Here is a 22,295-nt window from a genome sequence, read left to right as displayed (position 1 = left end):
AATGTCAATTCTGTCATTTGTACAAAGTTAAAATATAACAGATATCTTTTAATGTTGAATAAGGCACTAATTCTGAGGTTTTGTAACAAACACAGACCGCAAAGCATTCTGGGTAAAAGTGCTAAACAGTGATTGGTTCAGTAATCCATTATGTAAACCAACACGTTAATGTGTCGTGTGCTGGTTTAAAGATAAATGTGCTTTTGTAAAATATTCCATTTTTATTTGTAAAAACAGGCATTTTTACGGAGCCCTGGAAGTGTCATCGCAATTGTTTTAAAACTTTTATGATGTTGTAAAACGTGCACTCAATATTAGTAAGTAAGTAAGTAAATTTATTTATATAGTGCCTTTCAAATCAAATCAAATCAAATCAGTTTTATTTATATAGTGCCAAATCACAACAAACAGTTGCCCCAAGGCGCTTTATATTGTAAGACAAAGCCATACAATCATTACGGAAAAACCCCCAACGGTCAAAACGACCCCCTGTGAGCAAGCACTTGGCGACAGTGGGAAGGAAAAACTCCCTTTTAACAGGAAGAAACCTCCAGCAGAACCAGGCTCAGGGAGGGGCAGTCTTGTGCTGGGACTGGTTGGGGCTGAGGGAGAGAACCAGGAAAAAGACATGCTGTGGAGGGAGCAGAGATCAATCACTAATGATTAAATGCAGAGTGGTGCGTACAGAGCAAAAAGAGAAAGAAACACTCAGTGCATCATGGGAAACCCCCAGCAGTCTAAGTCTATAGCAGCATAACTAAGGGATGGTTCAGGGTCACCTGATCCAGCCCTAACTATAAGCTTTAGCAAAAAGGAAAGTTTTAAGCCTAATCTTAAAAGTAGAGAGGGTGTCTGTCTCCCTGATCCGAATTGGGAGCTGGTTCCAGAGGAGAGGAGCCTGAAAGCTGAAGGCTCTGCCTCCCATTCTACTCTTACAAACCCTAGGAACTACAAGTAAGCCTGCAGTCTGAGAGCGAAGCGCTCTATTGGGGTGATATGGTACTATGAGGTCCCTAAGATAAGATGGGACCTGATTATTCAAAACCTTATAAGTAAGAAGAAGAATTTTAAATTCTATTCTAGAATTAACAGGAAGCCAATGAAGAGAGGCCAATATGGGTGAGATATCTCTCTCCTTCTAGTCCCTGTCAGTACTCTAACTGCAGAATTTTGATAGTCAATAGTCCAGCCTAGAGGAAATAAATGCATGAATTAGTTTTTCAGCATCACTCTGAGACAAGACCTTTCTATTTTTAGAGATATTGCGCAAATGCAAAAAAGCAGTCCTACATATTTGTTTAATATGCGCATTGAATGACATATCCTGATCAAAAATGACTCCAAGATTTCTCACAGTATTACTATAGGTCAGGGTAATGCCATCCAGAGTAAGGATCTGGTTAGACACCATGTTTCTAAGATTTGTGGGGCCAAGTACAATAATTTCAGTTTTATCTGAGTTTAAAAGCAGGAAATTAGAGGTCATCCATGTCTTTTTGTCTGTAAGACAATCCTGCAGTTTAGCTAATTGGTGTGTGTCCTCTGGCTTCATGGATAGATAAAGCTGGGTATCATCTGCGTAACAATGAAAATTTAAGCAATGCTGTCTAATAATACTGCCTAAGGGAAGCATGTATAAAGTGAATAAAATTGGTCCTAGCACAGAACCTTGTGGAACTCCATAATTAACCTTAGTCTGTGAAGAAGATTCCCCATTTACATGAACAAATTGTAATCTATTAGATAAATATGATTCAAACCACTGCAGCGCAGTGCCTTTAATACCTATGGCATACTGTCATCTCTGTAATAAAATTTTATGGTCAACAGACATAAGGCCATGTACACACGTTGTCGGGTATTTGTAAAACTGAATATCTTACCCTTTCAGTTTTGGGAAAAAACTTCATCCACACTACGTCGTTTAAAAAAAATCCATCCACATCGAACCGTATAAATGTGTTGTAATTAGTCTGCCAAACCTTTGGGTGGCGGTACTGATTAAAATTCTATCCAATCAGGAGCCTTATTCTCTTGTCGTCACTTCCACAAAAACTAAAAACATGGCGCCAACCTTGTTCGTGTGGACCGATAAGGAGTCGGAATTACTTCTAACCGTAGTTTTAGAATACAGTTAACATATATGCACACAAAAAGCGCCTGGACAATGGACAATACCAACACTTTGAGAGCAGCCATGTACCCAGACGTTTAATACTGCCATGAACACTCCTGGCCAGTAGATGGCAGTAGCGGCCTTGAAAAATGTCAAACAAAATTCCAGATAATCTGTGTCTGCTACATTTAAGATGCATGGAATTTAACAAATGCAAATACACTAACGTCTATAAACCCAGAGAATATATTCACGAGAGTTTTAGGTACTAGAGTTTAATGCTGTTATCTGTGGACCCTGAACAGTGTGTCTGAAATGCATTTGTCCTGTCGTGAACGTCTGAGATTACCTTATGCTACCCATAATGCATTGCTGCCTGGCACAGCATGTGCTCACAAAACCTTAAAAATTAGCACATTACTTTAAAACGAAAACATATATCTGATATTTTCACTTTATAAACTTCAGACATGACAATAATTTTAAATAACTTGTCTAAAATGAGTGGTTAAAATTTGAACCATAAGTTAAACATGTATGACTCTGGATGACTTGGTGACATTGCGATTATATTAGTATGGTGTTAAAGGAAATGACTTTTTTTTTGGTCACCAGTTCTCCTTTGCTTACAGACGATAGAGTGGTTTCTGATTGCAGAGGGTAGAACAACATGCTTATTAGGAAACTTTTAACAGATAGGTCTCAACAGCTTTAACAGTTTTAAAAATGTTTTCACTGTTCAGCTTAGTTTAGTACGTTATCGGTCTAAAAGTTATCGGACGGTAATTCATCGGAAGATAATTAGTCCGATGATGGTTTTTAAATTTATCTAAAAAGATAATCTGATAATGAAAACATTATCTTCAATAATTATCTATTATCAGATTATCGGAACTGGCCCACCACTGCCTCTAGGCGCTTCACACAAGTCAGGTCTAACCTTACTAACCCCCAGAGCAAGCACACAGGTGACAGTGGTAAGGAAAAACTCACTCTGAGGAAGAAACCTCAAGCAGACCAGACTCAAAGGGGTGGCCCTCTGCTTGGGCCATGCTGCAGACACAAATTACAAAACAATTCACAAAATGAATATACAAGAAATGTAACAGCCACAGGACAGGAGGGTCTCCAGCACCGATACCACACCCATCTCTGGATGGAGCTGCACCTTAAACAGAGAGAAAAAAAACTGAATCAGGCATCAGAAAGACAACAAATAAGAGGTCTTTTAGAAAAGTATCCGACCTTTTTATTTTTTTCAAAAACTAAATGGATTTGAATCACGTGTGATTGCATCAGCCAAGCTTGAACCTTCGTGCGCATGCGTGAGTTGTTTCACGCCTGTCGGTGGGTTTTCAGTCGTGTGACTAACCGAGAAATTGTGGATGAGCCTGGACATGCCAGAACATGCCCTGTGAGGCTTCATCACGGCGTTGCTTTGAGCCATGCGGCTCCACCGGGACGCGCGGAATTCCTCCGCATGTCTGTCTCAATGTGCCGAAAAAGTGCTGATGTCCACATCTTCCACAATTCCTGTGCTACTCAGAGGACGTCCCAGATAAAACACAGCATCCAGTTTGGAAATGAATGGCACATTCCACTGTTACGGGAGTTTTTGTGATGGAAAGAGGAGCAGAGGAATTCCGTGTGTCGCAGCGGTGCCGCATGGCACATAGCAATGCCATGATGAAGCCTCACAGGACATGTTCTGGCATGTCCAGGCTCATCCACAATTTCTTGGTTAGTCACACGACTGAAAACCCACCGACAGCCGTCTGAAAGCCATCTCAAAGCCGTCCTGTGAGACCAACACGGAGGTGGTTTTGTGCCGCGCCGTGAGCGGCACGGTGGCGCATCCGTCCGCTTTTCTTTCCATGAAAAAAACTCCTGTAACAGTGGAAGGTGCCGAAAAAGTACTGATGTCCTCGTCTCCTGCCATTTTTGTGTAAGTCAGATGACGTCCCGGATCAACAAAGCCTTCACGTTGGAAATGATCTGGTTGTTTCAGCGGGGTTTCAGCCTGTCGATCGGCGCTCGGAGTGCAGCGCGCTCTCAGCAGCTGTGGGCGGTCTTTAAACCGGCTGGATCACTCCTTAATCTGTGTAATCCCCATAAAATCGTCCCTTCTGAATGGTGTCCACCTGGAGGTCTCTCACAGTTTCTGGAAAAAATTGATGCAGCAAAGCTCCAAATCGTTCAGACATTTATTCGCAATAAAAATCTGACTAGAGGGGTGGACCACTGCTCACACAGAGCGTGCTCACAGGCGAATGACGCAACCGACAGGCGTGAAAAAACTCACGCATGTGCACGAAGGTTCAAGCTTGGCTGATGCAATCACACATGATTCAAATCCATATGGTTTTTGAAAAAAAATAAAAAGGTCGGATACTTTTCTAACAGACCTCGTACAGTATAATTTGTCAGCATTAAACAACAAGAAAAACAAAAAATACTAAGGTGATCGCCGGCCACTACCCCTAAGCTTCACTAAAAGACCCAGAATTTAGATAAAGTTGAGGCCGCGGCACGCTGCGTTTCCTAATAAAATTAATTAAAAGAGTAAAAAGCATAGAACTGTACTATGCCAGTATGCTAGCCATACAAAAGGGAAAATAAGTGCATCTTAAGTCTGGACTTGAAAGTCTCCACAGAATCTGACTTTTATTGTCCCTCCAAAGTAATCTGAAGACAAAGTTGAATGAATCGCACAGCTTTGCACGCCCTCCTGTGATAAAGGTCATATTGCACCATCAGCATGAAATGACACATCTTATTCTGTCACAATGGTGAGTGCAATAATGTTTATTGTGCGTTCAAGGCATTAATTAGGTTCCAGGGGCTTTGCTTACACCTACTTCAATGAGTCACGCTAATTCCTTTTGTTTGGTTCTATCCTCTGTGCAGCTGTTGGTGTGAATGTGGCTGATATTTTTAGTTGATGCTGCTGGCTATCATTACTAAGACGTGCACACGGCTGCCACTTGGGCTTTTCGGAGCAAGAAAGAAAGCATTCGTGTTATCGCAGTCAGATGCTTCACCAACAGCGCTTACTGATGTCACACAGCATTGCAGTTTACACTGAATAAACTGACACAATTGCATGTGCAAATTCAACAGCATTTCAGTCTCAGGGTTTTTTTTTTTTTTAAGAAAATTCCCATGTGACAAACTTACTTGAGTAAGGGCTTGAAGACAAAACAGAAGTACTTCCAGAAATACAGGCCCTGTACAGTTTGCATACCTGGAACAATAGAGTCCAACTTGTGGTGAGTTGGATTTTTTTTATTTATTTATTTTTTTGTCTGTTAGACCAGAAGGATCTGGTGTATAAATGGCATGCTTTCAGTGCTGTTCTCACTTTTACAGATACAGTATGCATCCCAGGACATCTGGGATACATATGATCTGGCATGAGTACAAACACTGACTTGCCAGTTGTAGCCCATTTCACTGAGTCTCTGCTCTTCACCTCTTGGTTGTCCTTTGAGCCAGTGGATGTTATGACCACTTTACTCCATGCGTATGTATATAGCTGCTTAATTGCAACATTTCTGTCTTTGTCTGTTTGACAATTCCTTGTGCTTTTTTCTCCTGTGTTATTTTGTAATCAGAATCAGAATCAAATTTATTGCCAAGTAAGTTTGCACATACAAAGAATTTGTTCTGGTGTTGTTCGTGCAAAAACAATAACAAAAAGAAAATAAAAATCACTTTGGTAAGAAGTAAAAGAGTCAATTAGGAAATACTATATTCACTGTAACGTAGTAGAATGTGACAGTACAGAAACAGGTGATTGGAGTACATGTGTACAGTACCTTTCAGTGCAGGGATGACCAATCTGTGCTCGCCTCAGGGCCCTGGAGGCATACAGGTCCTGTAGGGATGGCAGGCTGCAGTCGATCACCTTCTCTGCTGCGTGGATGATATGCTGCAGTCTGCTCTTGTCCTTGCCATTGGCAGCAGCGTACCAGATGGTGATGGAAGAGGAGATGATGGATTTGATGATGGCAGTGTAGATGGGTAGTATGACCAAATCAGATGGCCACCCTGCTGAGTATGAGCTGCACTGCTTGAACTTTCTTCCTGTAATCAAAGCAGAATTAAAAAATGCCCAAGGGAGTTTTTCCTGACCACTCTTTTCAGTGTGCTTGTTCAGATGATGGGTAAGATTAGCTCTGACTCATGCGCAATGCCTTTGGGCAACATGTTGTGATTGAATGGGATTGAAGGTCACAGTTTGAAACCATGTCGGGACCTTGGAAAACCTTTTGATTGTCCTGGAAGATATCTGTGGTTCCCTCACAGTGCTGTGCTTATATTTGAACCATGCTGAATTTCCAGCGTGGTTCAGAAATGCATGTAATTATTCATTTATTCCTTTGACACCTTTGACATCATAATCCTTGAAGAGGATTTGCATGACATTTTGGTGGAAAAAACAGGACTACTCTTCTCAAAACATATGCGTCCTCAACATCCTTATACAAATGAATGGAACATTCCATCTTTCAACTCTCGCAAATGTTCTTGCCATTGCATGAATGGAACACGTTCATTATTTGTTTAATATGATGCCTAAATAGATCACAGTAAAGGCAAAGCCCATGTGCAAAGATAGCTTCCGTGTATCATGGAAACATTTTCCTGAAAAAGTATTGGAGCAAAACATATGGAACCAAAAGGAATGGTAAATGGAACCAGATTGCACAAAAAAGACATAAATCATATAATGGGCTATTTTTTCTATATGGGACAAATAATCAGTTCCATGTTGACATAGAGTCCACCAAACAAATGACAATGGCATATTTATGTATTATATAAAAGACAGTAGACAGTCCCATACATCGTACATTATATTCTTATCTATCAGAGAGTAATATTTTCCAAGACTTGTTTCCTACTCTGGGATTATTATTATTACAGCTTGTTTTCTCCTTGTTTCCTCCATTACTTTAGACATGGTGATGGTGAAAGTTTAGATTTGTTTATCTTTGAGCATATGCCTCACTGAAGTTTCAGAGGACAACCAATGACAGTGATTATAATGAGTGTTGTATGTATGAGATGTTTGTATGATTTTCCAATATTTAATCTTCTCTCATCCTGCAGAACCAGTTATTTGGTGGTGTTGTTTGAAGCATCATTTAATAAATAGGTGAGTGTAGCTACAATATGCATTTAGGTTAATATGTTTAGTTTTGGCACCTCAGAGACAAAGCAAATATAAATTTAGTGTAGCACCACCAGTACAGCAGCTGCTGTACTAATTTAAGAATAAATCATCACAACAAAAATATGCTGTAACCATTGGTAAAGCCATGTCAATAAATAAAGGGGATAGAGAGGAACATGTACAGTAGGTATTTGAATCAGAATCATATTTATTGCCAAGTAAGTTGGTGCATACAAGGAATTACTTCTATAAGGAGTAAAAAGTGCCAAATAGACAAAACTGTGTTCACTGTTAAATAAGACGTAATGGAATGGGACAGTGCAAAAACAGGCAATTGGAGCATAGATGTACAGTAACTTTCAGTATTGATTTTTATTCAGGTTCTCAAGATGTTTTTTCCCCTTCTTTTTGCATCAAAGGTACCGTTCCGTCATTACACGTTGCACTACTCACTTTGAGCTGGCCTTTGTGCTACTCTTCATGCTTTCTGAAAATTTACCTCAGAGCAGCACTTTTGATCCACTTGATATTTGGACTGGTAAAAGCAGGAGAGAGGGAAATGCAGCACATTGACATTCCTTCTCTATTCGGTAATGAAATTGCTGAGCGCTATTGCATCCTTTCAAGCATCACACTGTGCTCGCTCATATGGATTTAATCCTGTTGAGAGAGGCTGTTCTTGAGGGCATTCGGCGCAATGCCAGCTTGAAACAAATCCATCCTGTCTTTAATAAGTTACCATCTTTCAAATGAAAATATCTGAGTCATCTTATTCAACAATAATAATCCAACCTTTTTTAAATCTTGAACACTAATAGCTTGTTGTTTTGTAATAAAATTGTAGTATTAATATTAATGTCTTATGTTTGGAGCCAGTTACAGTTCACTCTTAGTCTTTTAGTAAATACAACTGATCTGATAGGTACATTTACAAAAAAAAAAAAAAAAAATCAGGATTTACATTTTTAGTAATGGAATTCTAAATATGGGACTGTTACCTCAAAATTTGTCAAGCTGTAAATTTTGTTGTCCTGCCCATTTAACAGAAAATGAGAAACGTAATGGTGTTTGAATTCACTTTTAAAGCACAGTTACACTGCAGGCTCAATTAGAGAGAAAGCATGGAAGATAAAACACAGGAAATGACATTATCTCAGTAGCAGAGTAGTATCATTTTGCTGTTGACACAGTTGATAACATGATGGTTTTCATATCAGCAGAGGACTATAACAGCCATGTTTGATGACTTGCCACCATATTTTCCTGGTTATCTGATTAAAAGTGCTGCTTTTACTAAAAGTACTTTGGTAAGACTGTAATCCACATTACTAATGCACAATACCTTTTAAACAAGCTTTAGGTTTTTAACTGATATCCTAGTCAGTGCACCAAACATTATTGCTTTCGATATCAAATTAAGTCTCTCTAGTTTTGTCACATGTTGTACCCACTACTGGTCAAAACAACACAAGGGGTCAAAACCCTTCACTGTTTTTAAATTTGGAGGTGAAATTATTGCTGACAATGACAGTGAAAATATAAATTTTAAATTGATTGTTCTTCATAATTTATGATATTTTGCTTAGAGTAGTAATTATATAATAAGGGTCATTCCATGTGAAATCACCCAGTTTTGAAAGAATTCCCAGGTCACTCCTCAGCATTATTCTATCAATTTCATATGACTTTTCACGTGACTTTTTTTAATATTTACTTTTACACCTTTGCACTACGGGAGTTGTCTTTTAATTTCGTTGTACCTTGTGTATAATGACAGTAAAAAGCGCTCTATTCTATTCTATTCTATTCTATTCTATTCTTTGGAATGTTAATCACATTCCAAAGTTAAGGTGAAATGCCAAATATTAGGTCTGTATCTTGAAAAGTTTTGAAGTTACAGCCTTTGGAAATTTTTGTGAATTTTTCACATATCATGAAAGTGGTGTTTTCTACCAAATTTGCACATTAATAAAGAGCTCCCTATATGCCTCACAGCTTTGAAACTGCTGATGCCAGGCTACCTTTTGGTGCAGAGTTGGGAAATTGTAGCAGTTTTGGTGTATCTAGTGTGATCTGCCTTCCACAAAGGCCTCAAAATGGTCGAAAACCCAAGATTTTACATGTCATTCGTATCACAAAAAGGAAGCTCAATAACAACACTATATTTACAGCATATCATCTTGAGGTATGTAAGAATTAATGGCAAAAATGTTGTGTGGGCCGCCCAAAGAGGAGGTACTGCTGGCCCAACACCAGAGGGCGCCCTGCCTGTAGACGGGCTTCAGGCACCAGAGGGCGCAGTTCGCCGCCAGGAGCTTCAGGACCTCTGACAGCTGTCACTCATCACCTCATCATGTCATCCATAAAAGCCTGGAGAAGACACCACACCCCTGCCGAGAAATCATCTGCATTATTCAGGTAGACTCTCAGCCGTCTTCATACGTGTCTCAGCTAAGCTTTGTTGTAACGTACCTTTGCATCTGAGCTGGTAGCTGTGGTTCAGTGATCTTGTGAGTTTGCAGCTTTTCCATTTGTAGCCAAGTCAGAGGGAGTTGATTGGAGTTGGCGTTCCCGCTCTGCACTTCAGTACTCAACAAGTGGAAATTGGGGTCTGCACGGTAACACTCAGAACTTGTGAAAACAGGAGGTGGAGGTGTTTTCTCCTCCCGAAGAAGAACTCTGCTGACTGTTTACTGGGTGTGTGCTCACACACCCACTCTTGACTGTTTTCTGCTTCCTGCCAGCAGTACCCGATCTGACAGCTGGAGACGGTGGCCACCTGGTGACTCGGGACTTGGCGGCTCCGGTGTGTTCCAGATCCGTTGGCGGTGGAAATCGTGTGGGTCCCGACTCTTCTCTGGACAGGCATCTCCTATCCACGAGCCCGCCCACACGACACCAACTTTCTAATTGACTGTAGTATTGAATTGTATCTGTATCCATTGTGCACATTTCACAACATTAAAAGTGTTACTTCTTATTTCCATTGACCGTTCATTTACGCCCCCTGTTGTGGGTCCGTGTCATTACACTTTTCACAACAAAAAATATAAATATGATAGTCAACTGTCCACAATGGCATCTGGGGTGACGAAAATTGGTATATTTCTGTGGTGAAAATTTCATCAAAATCCATGCAGTAGTTTTGACGTAATCCTGCTAACAGACAGACAAATAAATAAATGCAAATGATTTTATTACGTCCTTGGCAGATGTAAAAATTAGATTTTCAGACAGTTTGGCCTTGGATCACTTGGAGACAATCATTCAATATTCCAACCAAGCTTGTGAACATTTACTCACTCACTGGGACACAGGGAAATGATGTCACTCATTTATATTGAAGTCTTATTGTAGTACTCAAGTCACAATCACAAATCCATTCTGTGGAAAGAAATCAGATTTCTGAAACCATGTTACGAATGTCATTTTTCTGTCATTCGTGACACATTCCTGACATTCTTAACGTGACTTAACGCATCTGAATAGGTTTCTTAATAGTGCGTGTTGGTGCATGATATTCTTGATATTCGTGGAGCATGTTTTTGCCTGTCAAAAAAATCTTCCACGAATGTCACACACCACCCTCATTTCATCTCACGTCGTGGAGGTCGCAACTGAGTGTGTTGATGAGTATTGATACTTAGAACGTGACAACGTTCGTAGTGGTTCCTGTGATGGTTCGTGGAGCCCAAACTGTCACGCATTATTACGAAGTGACACAGAAACTGTTTCGTTTTGACATGACTTGTAAAGCGGTGTCACATTTCACTGCACGCCACAACGAATCAGTTTTCTGTCACGTGCACACAATTAAACTCGGCTCCACAGCGTTCAGTTTGATGCAGTATGCCGAAGAGGAACAGTGATGTGAAGTCAGCCAAGTGTCGTTCCACAGTTCCTGCTGAAGCTCCTCAGGACGCTTCAGCAAATGTTCCACCTGCTGTTGTGACCGATGAGCAGGAGAACGAGTCTGAGCCAGAGGAACCAGAGGAGACTCATGTGCAGCCAGACATCTCTGCACCTCCTCCAGTCCGGCGGAGGAAGAAGCATGCGCACAATTAAACCCTGATGCACCCCATTCAGTTTGATTGCTGACACCAAGTCAGCTAAAAGTTTAATTTCAGTGCTCTTCAGCGTGCTCCTGCAGGTGTTCCACCTGCTGCATGTGCCTGATGTTTGGGAAACGCGCGAGACGAGAGCCGCATGAAGCCACACATCTGGCTCTGTCCGTCTCCTCCTCCTCATCTCTGCACCACTCCATGGCACAGAGCCCAACTACGTATGCAGTCACAAAGTTTTTCTGAAAAACTGGAGCAATCTGAATTATTAGCAGCGATTGGATGCTAATGGGTGGGTGTGTGTGTTGAGACAATTCACCTCGTTCACAATGTGACATAACTTAACGATGCGCTGTTACGCACAACGCGGAACATTATTCTTGACCATGCGTAATGGTTCCTGATAATTCTCCAGCAACATGTGCCATTAATCGTAAAGGCGTGGTAACAGGTTGCAACAGTTCCTGGGGACACCTGACGCCTCTGCCCTGAATCATCACATTCGTGATCACCGGTCAATGTATACTTCATGGCATTTGTGACTTGAACACCATGGTCTCTGTGTTCTTGGAATACATCATATGGTCATCAGTCATATACAGTTGTATGCAAAAATTTGGGCAGCCCTGATCATTTTCATGATTTTCCTTTATAAATCATTGGTTGTCTGAATCAGAAATTTCAGTTAAATATATCATATAGCAGAGGCACACACTAATATTTCAGAAGTGAAATGAAGTTTTTAATATTTACAGAAAGTGTGCAATAAATATTTAAACAAAATTGGGCAGGTGCATAAATTTGAGCACCCTTGTCATTTTATTGATTTGAATACATTTAGCACTAATTATTAGAACACAAAATTGGTTTGGTAAGCTCATTGACCCTTGACCTCCTTACACAGGTGAATCCAATCATGAGAAAGGGTATTTAAGGTGGCCATATGCAAATGTTTCCCCTCTTTGCATCTCTTCTAATGAGTGGCAACATGGGAGTCTCTAAACAACTCTCAAATGACCTGAAAACAAAGATTGCTCAACATCATGGTTTAGGGGAAGGATTCAAAAAGCTGTCTCAGAGATTTCAGCTGTCAGTTTCCACTGTGAGGAACATAGTGAGGAAATGGAAGACCGCAGGCACAGTACTACTGTAGTTAAGGTAGGCCAAGAAAATCTCAGATAAGCTGAAGTGAAGGATGGTGAAAACAGTCATAGTCAACCCACAGACCTGCTCCAAAGACCTACAACATGATCTTGCTGCAGATAGTTTCTTGGTTGTATCAAATGCCAGAAAATGAGTAAATTAGATAGCAGCTAACGCTGCAAACACAGCTTACCTGTTTGTCTCACTAGCATCCGCCGTAGCTTTTTCAACGGAGCGTTATATAGTCCAATCATTTCTCTGGGTAAAGATCCAGTGGTGTTTTTTTTTTTTTCAGAACAGACATCAGGACGTTTGGGTGGATTTTTCAAATTCAGCGCCTTTAGCCAGCACCGGAGAGCCTCGTCTTTCAATGGAGGAGGGAACAAGTTAAATGCTGGTCCACAGCAGTCAGATCTCTCCATGTTCAAAGCATCATTCTGAAAGTGATAGTTTCCTCTTCTTCCAGTTGTTGTGGCACCCAAGAACTGAACAATTAATGCTGCTCATGTTCAGACACTTCTAGCGTACTGTCTTCCTACATAGCTAATCATCAGACGCAGCGGCAAACCGGAAGTTGCTTGACAAAATGGAGCCACCCACCCTGACTTCCTGAATAAGGTGAATAGGAAGCCTTTAGAGGCTGTTTTTTTCTGCAAAAGGAGGATCTACTAAATATTGAAGTTTTTTTTTTTTTTTTCTTTTGGGGTGCCCAAATTTATGCATCTGCCTAATTTTGTTTAAAGAATTATTGCATACTTTCTCAAATATCACTGTGTTTGTCTGCTATATGATATATTTAACTGAAATTACTGATCCAGACAACCAATAATTTATAAAGGAAAATCATGGAAATCATCAGGGGTGCCCAAACTTTTACATACAACTGTCTGTGTGTGCAGGAGTTGTGTGTGGATCGGGAGGTCTGGGCGGGTTTGCTTGAGCTGCTGCCCCCGCGACCCGACCTAGGATAAGCGGAAGAAAATGGATGGATGGATGGATGGATGTCTCTGTGTGTGTGTGTTTTCATACGACACCTACAGCCACCTTCCAATGTGAAAAATGGGTATAAAATTTGTTGTGGTATCCTTCTCCATGAAGACAGTGCACAGGTTTTCTCCACCTAACATGGCAGAGATACAGTTGATGAAAAGTATCATGGGTGTAATAAGCGTGTAGAGAAATATTCATGAGGAAAGGCTGCTGTCTGACTCAACACACTGAGTAATGTAAATAGTGTGTCAACAAGACCAAACTTGAACAAGATGATGGATCAAGTGTGAAACATTTCAGACATGGATTAAATAACACTGTAATTAAAGTGCATTACATTAACAGTGTAAAAGCCATTACACACTACTCTCACAACATCTCACACTACAACATATACAAAGAATCGAATGGGGTAAAATTGTGTGCTCTGCAAGATGCTGCTTCATTTTGAAATCTGTCCTTTTGGCTGTGTGATGGAGCAGACTGGGTTATTTTAAGACAGTGAAAAATGTGCTGTGAAGAATGGGTCAAAACAGCCTTCATCCAGAGATAGTGTGTGTTCAGTAGCTGGCCTCTGATTGTCCATCTGAGCTGACATCTCTAAATTAGTGTGCTAGTATAGTAGATGTATTATTGAGCTCAGTGCTTTATTACACACTTTCTCCACACAGAGGAACTCCTTAAATCAACTGAATGTCGTGTCATTTTTGACAGCAGCTGCCATAGAATGGCCCCACCAGCTGATCTCAGTGGCTGGAAAGCCCATCCACATGAGCTCAGAAGCACCTGAATGGCACCTTTCCAAAATGCTCACTTGCAGAGGTTGAGCGTACAATTTTTAGCACAATATTTCTCATTTGATCTGTTTTTGTCTGGAAGGTAGAGGCTCCAGGAAGGACCTTTTACACCAGTCTTGATGCAGAAGAGGTCACAATACATGACAGCATAGCACAAGAATTTAAATTATTCGAGACATCTAGGTATGTCAGAATAACTACTTTTGTTCCACGAACAGCAGGTCACAATACATGACAGCATAGCAGAAGAATTTAAATTATTGCAGACGTCTAGGTATGTCAGAATAAGTACTTTTGTTACACGAACAGCAGGTCACAATATATGACAGCATAACTCAAAAATTTAAAGGGGTGTCTAATCCTGTCATATAACTTACTTTTGTTGCACAATAAAATATGTTTGATATGTAATTATTTACCCCGCCCCATGCCCTATGCTTGATGGGATAGCTCTCCCTCCATAACCCTCAATTAGACAGAGGAAATAAACTGCTTTCTTTGCACGTTTTAAGGTGAAGTCACCAGAGCCAGTCCTGCCAGATCCCCTGGCCCACAGCACCTGCATCTTTATCGTGAAGGAACATGAAGTGCTGCTGAAGGTGCATGAGTGTTGAGGAATGTGAATCCAAGGAAAGCTGTAGGAGTAGCATCTCTGGAAGGGTGCTTTGGGACGGCAGGCTGGAGTCTTTACCAAGATCTTTAAACAGTCCCTGTACCAGTCCACCATTCCACCCTACCTGAAGTCCTCTGTGATCGTACCTCTCCCAGAGAAGTCCACCATTGGGGGCTATGCAGGGCCACTTTTTGTGGATTTTAACTCTGCTTTTAACAACATCCCCCTTTACAGACTGGTGTCCAAATTGTCATTGTCTTAGTCCATCCAATCTTGGATCAAGGATTTCCTGTCTGATTGCTACAAGAGGATGAGTGTATTCCCCACCATCTCCTCAGCCCTCAGCCTCAGCACTAGATCCCCCAGGGCTGTGTGCTGAATCTCCTGCTCTACACCCTGTACACTCCCAACTGCACACTCTCTCACTGTAGCAACAGGATCATCACATTTGCTGATGACGTCACTGTAGTGGGACTGAGTCTGCATACCGGGACGAGGTAGAACGACTGTCTGGGTGGTGTGCAGAAAACAAATTGATTACATTAACCACAGAAGAAAAAAGATGGACATTCAACCTCTTCTTATCAGCTCGGACTTGGCAGAGAGGGTCCCAAACGTCTGGTTCATTGGCATCCACATCAAGGAAGACTTGACCAGGAGCGCCAGCACCACTGCTGTCACAAAGAAGGCAGAGCAGAAACTGCGCTTCCTGAGGATACTCAGGAAGAACCAGCTCACACAAAAATTTCTCTTGTCCTTTAACAGTTTAACAGTTCTATACATACTGTATCTGTGTATGGTTTACCAGCTGCACAGTGCTCCAGAGGATCATTAACACCGCCTGGAAGGCATCAGTTACCCTCTCCTCTCTTTGGAAGATCTATACAGTTCCTGGTGTCTCAAAAAAGCCCACAGCATTTTACAAAATCCAACTAATCTTGGACACTCACTGTTTGAACTGCTGCCCTAGGGCCAACAGTTCAGGAGAATAAAAACTTGGACAAATAATTGGTCGCTGCTCCGCTGCATAACGTGACCTCGTCCTTGCGGGCATTCAAGTGGACCCTGGAATGTGATGAGGCCTTCAAGGTCCTAAAACAACGCTTTACGTCAGCCCCCTGTTACTCCTTCCTGACCCCACACAGCAGTTCGTGGTTGAGGTTGATGCTTCTGACGTCGGTGTGGGGGCAATCTTGTCCCAAATGAATCCCTCAGACAAAAGCCTTCATCCCTGTGCTTTTCTGTCCCGTAAGTTGTCTTCCGCCAAGCGTAATTACTGCATTGGTGATCGCGAACTGCTAGCGATCAAAGTGGCCTTGGAGGAGTGGTGTCACTGGCTGGAGGGGGCACAAATGCCATTTATTGTGTATACTGACCATAAGAATTTAGCATATTTAAGAACAGCGAAACGGCTCAACGCTCGTCAGGCCCGGTGGGCTATATTTTTCAGTCATTTTGACTTCGTCATCGCTTATCGACCTGGCACTAAGAATGGAAAACCAGATGCGCTGTCGAGACAATTTGATGGTCCTGATGCCTTATCCGATCCTGGCAACATTCTTCCACCTTCTTGTTTTGTCTCTGCCATAACCTGGGAAATAGAATCCAAGGTGAAAGCTGCTCTTGAGACAGAATGCATACCCGCTGAATGTCCACCGGCAAGTTGTTCATTCCGGCTTTGCTCAGGGGGGAGGTAATTAACTGGGGACACAGTAGCCGTACTGCTTGCGATCCAGGAATAAAGTAGACTATACATGTGTTACAACAACGTTTCTGGTGGCCACGTATGGTCACTGATGTTAGAGTTTGTGAATGCCTGTCAGGTTTGCGTGGTGCATAAATCCTCCTCACGTCCACCAGCCGGTACATTATTGCCTCTCCCTATACTTAGACAACCTTGGACTCACATCTCTGTAGACTTTGTTACTGGATTTCCACCATCAAGGGGACACACTGTCATTTTGACTGTAGTTGATCGTTTATCCAAGATGTGTCATTTCGTGCCTTTACTTAAGTTAACCACCTGCCAAAGAACTAGCTGAGGTTATGCTTACTCACATATTCCATCTTCATGGTTTCCCGCAGGATATTGTCTCCAACTTGGGTCCTCAGTTCATTGCTGGTTTTTGGAGGGAATTCTGCCATCTCCTCGGGGCTACCTCCAGTCTCACCTCTGGGTATCATCCACAAGCTAACAGTCAGACTGAACGTTTTAATCAGGAGTTGGAAAAGGGGCTTAGGATTTTGTGTTCACAACACCCATCTACCTGGTCGTCACAGTTAGCTTGGATCGAATTAGCACACAATAGTTTGCCTTCTGCTTCATCCCGTTATTCTCTGTTTCATGTCATCTTTGGTCATCAGCCCTCTTTGTTCTCATCCACAACTCTTCGGTCCCCAGTTCCATCCGCCCTCAGCTTGATCACTCAGTGCCGGCGAATCTGGGAGCGGGCTTGTCGCGCCCTTAGCCGGTCTTCCTCCTTTATAAGCTGGCTGCTGACTGTAAGCGGTCTTCTGCCCCTGCCTACTCGGCAGGCCAAAAGGTTCGGTTATTGACCAGGCATTTGCCACTCCGTGGGGTGCCGCACAAATTTGCTCCTAGGTTTGTCGGTCAGTTTCCTGTGTCTAAGGTCATCAATCCCGTCTCTGTCCATCTTCAATTGCCCAGTTCCATGTGTATTCATCCCACTTTCCATGTTAGTCAGGTTACGCCCGTTAAGTCCAGTTCTCTGTGCCCTCCGGCCGTTCCCCCGCCTGCTGCCCGGTGCATGGGGGGGCCTGTTTTCTCTGTGCAGCGGCTCCTTGCCTCCCATCGTCGGGGCCACGGTTTTCAGTACTTGGTTGATTGGGAGGGGTACGGCCCCGAGGAGCGGTCGTGGGTTCCCTCCTGCTTCATCCTGGACCCCGGTCTTATTCGTGACTTTCACGCGGCTCAGTTTTCTGCTCCTGGGCCGTCCGGGGTTGGCCCTGGAGGGGAGGGTACTGTCGGGATGTGAGCTATTGTGGTGTTTTGGTTGCTTTTCGCCTGCTTTTCTTGTGGGGGGTTTTCCCATTTGGGTCTGTCTGTCCCTTTCTCTCTTGTCTGTCTCTGCTGGATCTTGGTGGTGGGTGTTTCCCTCTCTCTGGCCACACCCCCTTTCTGGTGCATTCCACGCACACCTGTTTCCAATCAGCACCTCATCACCTGGGTGTATTTAAGCTCCTCTGTTTGCCTTATTCCTTTGCCAGATTGTTGTGCCTTGTGCCTTCTCTCGAGCTCTGTTTTTGTGTATTCCTGACCTGCTTGCCTCTCGTGTGTAATGACCACCTGCCTGTATTATCGACCACGTCTAAGCCTGATGCTCCAAGTATTTCTGCTCTTGTTGGACTGCCTTTTTGTGTACCAGACCCTGTTTACTGCTCCAGTAAACTGTTTTTACTCACAGAGCTGTGTTATTTATTTATTTATTTATTTATTTATTTATTTGAATAGGGACAATGCACATTAATGAACATCAGTATAAAAACAAATGTAAATATGCCGGATTATAGCTACAAAGCTAGTTTTCATCCGTAGTCCCTAGGCAGGCAAATACATAAGAAAGAAAATATAATATACAAAATAAACAACACAAGGGAATGTTAAAAGTCTAGTGGTCACATGACTGGTTTGTTTTCAGCCATAGTTTGAGTTGAGCTCTAAACCTGATCAATGTAGGGCTCTCCCGTATGTGTAGAGGAAGACTGTTCCAGATGTTAGTGGCCCTCACATTGAGAGTGTTCTGTCCAAAAGTTGTTCTCCTGTGGGGGACCTCACAGTCTCCTCTGGAGGAGGCCCTGGTTCTCAGGCCACTTAAAATCTTAGGTTTTAAACAAGGTAGACACTGGAGGTGGGGCTAGTCCATGTAGCACTTTATAAATGAAGCATACATACTTAAAATTTATAACATTTTCAAAATTGAAAAGATTGTACTTGTTTAAAATATTACATACATGAAAAGAATTAGGTTTTCGGTCAAAAACTTTAAGAGATTTTTTGTACAGAGATTCAATTAATTTCAAATTGGTAACTGTGGTGAGAGACCACAGTTATTGAGTCCTGCATTTGTGTCCTGCTTTTCTGTGGAACCAGTCCTGATAATTATGTACTTTATTTAAATCATTGTATATAGTACCTTTATAGTCTTTTTCATTCATTTTGTAGCACCATGGGACATGTGCAATTTCATTGCACCCAGTATTGGCAATAAAGGATTGATTGATTGATTGGTAATTTGATAATGTACATATTTTAATAGACTGACACACTTCAGGTATAAAAATCCTTAATTTGCTATTTGGTGTAAAATTTCAGAAAGGTTTGACAATACTGGTGCCTCACATTGTGAATTGTAAAAGTCCATTTTCTTCTGTCTGGGAGGAACATTGCTTTGTGATTGATCTCATACATTTGCTCTGCTCATTGTGGATGCATCACAAGGGCACTCGTTGTTGTAACCGATATACAAGAGCTTAATAAACCTGATTGCTCTATTCAGCACTTCTATTTGAACTCAATGCGTCTGCAGTAAATTTAGGCTGCATCATTCTTACCTGCATAAATTTCTGTGTGAAACACTTTGCGGCACATTTCTTAACCAGCAGCATTGTACTGCAACGGAATGATGACTGGAATAAAGACATTGATACAATTTGGCAGTTTGATATAATTCGTGACAAGATTTCACAATGTGACTTTTCGTTCCAGATCCAGAATGCAGATGACGTTTTGATTGCTCCCTTGGAAAAATTCCGTAAAGAACAAATCGGAGCTGCAAAGGTGAGAGACCATCTGCCTGTGCAAATAGCTACAGAATGGCATTGCCTTTGTCTCTGTGTTGTAAAGATTATAATGCTTGATGGCTAAAACAAATTCATAGTTAATAATAATGTTAATTCAAGGAGTGTGAGACTAAATAATTTGTCATGATTAAATTATTCTTGCATTATTCACAACTGGGTAACAGAAGCACTGCACCCCACTCTGGGTAGCATGCATTAAGCTGCTGAAGCACTTTTTTTTTTCTTTTTCAGCTGACCTTTCTTCTTTTGACAAATGTTCGAGTTACATTGTGGTCCGATGTTTACATGCAGTCATTATGGGTATGAATGTCATGGTAAATTAGGCTTCTTAATGATTTCTTTGAACTGTTCTTTTGCCAGGGTGGAATGACTGTACGGCATACATCATGAATGACTCTAAGAAACAAGAAGTCAGTGCACAAGTTTGAATTTATTTTGGATCTTCTCTAATCCACACAGGGTCAAAATTATTTATACATACCATCCATTTTTAACCACCCTTACTCCAATTAAGAGTGGGGGTGGGGGGTGGGGGTTGGGGTTCTGGAGCCTATCCCAGCAGCCATAGTGTGTGAAGTGAGGTACACACTAGACTGAATGCCAGTCTATCACAGGGCCACATATAGATAGACAAACACATTCACACCTGCACACCCACCTACGGTCAATTTAAAGTTTCCAGTTCACCTAACTTGCATGCCTTTGGTTGTGGGAGGAAGCCAGAGCACCTGGCGGGAACCCACACAAACATGGGGAGAACATGCCAACTCTACACAGAAGGGCACCAGCTGGGAAGCGATCCACAATATCTTTTAATGTGGCAAGGCCCAGGCCTGTTAACTCCCCTTTTGTGATCATGATGGATGCCAACTGGTAGTTGCTCTTCACCCACATAAAAAAGGATGTGTTTGACAACAATCATTAGACTGACCAATACTCAGAACAATGGGAAAGTCAAAGGAACGGAGTCAAAATCTAAGAAGGAGAACTGTAGATTTACACGAGTTGGAAACTTCTTTTGGAGCCATTTCTAAACAACTGCACATTCCAAGATCATCATTTCAAACAACTGGTGCAACTTAGTCAGATGTGTCACTACTTTGCCCAGGTCTGGAAGAAGACCCAAACTGTCACCCACAGATAAAATTAAATTGGTTTGGTTGCTCAAAAAGAACCCAGTAACCACCTCGGCTTAGGAATGCCATGAATTAGAAACTGAACACTGGCATCACTGTCCACTGTGAAGCAAGTTTGACATTGCCATGGACTGAGATGTGCCGACCAAGAAAGAAACACATGCAGCTGCCCACACGGACAAGCTAAAGGCCTTCTGGAGAAAGGTTTCATGGTCAAACAAGACAAAGAAGAAGGTATTTAGCCGCATTAACAAGAGGTATGTTTGGAGGAGTAAAGGTGAGGTTTTCAAATCTAAGAACACTGTACTAATTGTTAAACGTGGTGGTAGCATTATACTCTGGGGCATTTTGCTGTAAATGGAACAGTGAAGAAGCAGGACTGCTCCCAGATTCTTCGACTTTGCCTCAAATCAACAGCTAAACTGTTGAAACAGAATTGGATGTTCCAATGGGACAATGATCTGAAGCACACATCAAAACTGGTTGTGGGTTGGATTAAGCAGGCTAAAATTAAGCTTCTAGAATGGCCTTCCTGACACCCTGACCTCAGCCCTATTGAAAATTTGTGGACTACACAAATAGGATTAGTTTTGCAATCAAATATATCACAATCCCGGTTTTTGTACTGAGATTACAACAATCCTCTTACATGTAATTCATTACTGCCCACCTGTTGGATTTATGGATTGATATCAGTAGGCTTTGCACAGAGTGTTGCTCGGAGGCACATTGGTTTCTCAGTGGTTGTTCTGTTGAAGTCGAAGTGGAGTGCAAAGGGTTTGTTGCTGTGAGCCATGCTTTCATCCCTAGCCAAGGCAGAGGCATAAAATGAAAGTACAGCAGCTTGTTTGTGGTCGTTCCCTTGCTGAGATCACATATGAACACACTCACACTCTTCACACAGCTCTCCCCCAAGATCCAAAGACCAGATCTAACTCCTCACTGGACTCTGTGAATCATTTGCACATATTTGCTTCACCCTTGACTACTGTGAGGGGCAGTGTGATCTCAGTGACTCATTGTTTTTGATTTATCTCACACAGTATGACAGCTGCCAATGTGCAAAAGTTCATTTTCAAGAACTGCATCGGTCAGTGTCTTTGGAATCCAACTTTGAATGTAAAGGTGCCGCTTCATTTCTCAGACACATTTCATTGTACGGTCGCCAACAGGGGACTCTGCATTTCTAAATTATAACACTATCAAAGGTAGAAAACACCTGCATCAGTTCAACAACAGGTATGTACATCAAAAAACATCTTGCAAATTGAATATTACACAAACAAGTATAACCTGGAGCACGTTCCTGTATTTTGTATGCCTGCTTACTCCAGTCAGGGGTCACAGGGGAGTGGGGAGCGTCTCAGCAGTCACAGAGTGAGGGAAACTGGAGCGCCTGGAGGAAACTCACACGAACACAACACCAAACTCCACACAGA

General features: G+C 41.9%; 1 protein-coding gene across 4 annotated transcripts in view; it reads left to right on the top strand.

Moving 5' to 3' along the window:
* Window positions 1-22,295, top strand: part of LOC117508672 (rho GTPase-activating protein 42) — a 356,336-nt gene that overhangs the window by 162,350 nt on the left and 171,691 nt on the right. For all 4 annotated transcript variants that reach the window (XM_034168483.1, XM_034168481.1, XM_034168484.1 and 1 more), the window contains exon 4: window positions 19,626-19,697. In XM_034168483.1, the coding sequence (XP_034024374.1) occupies window positions 19,626-19,697 (72 nt within the window). The remainder of the gene's footprint in view (window positions 1-19,625; window positions 19,698-22,295) is intronic.

This window comes from Thalassophryne amazonica, chromosome 4 (assembly GCF_902500255.1).
Source record: "Thalassophryne amazonica chromosome 4, fThaAma1.1, whole genome shotgun sequence".
In the NCBI taxonomy this organism is placed as follows: Eukaryota; Metazoa; Chordata; class Actinopteri; order Batrachoidiformes; family Batrachoididae; genus Thalassophryne; species Thalassophryne amazonica.
The sequence above is the reverse complement of the archived record's forward strand: the minus strand, read 5'-3'. Positions and strand labels throughout refer to the sequence as shown.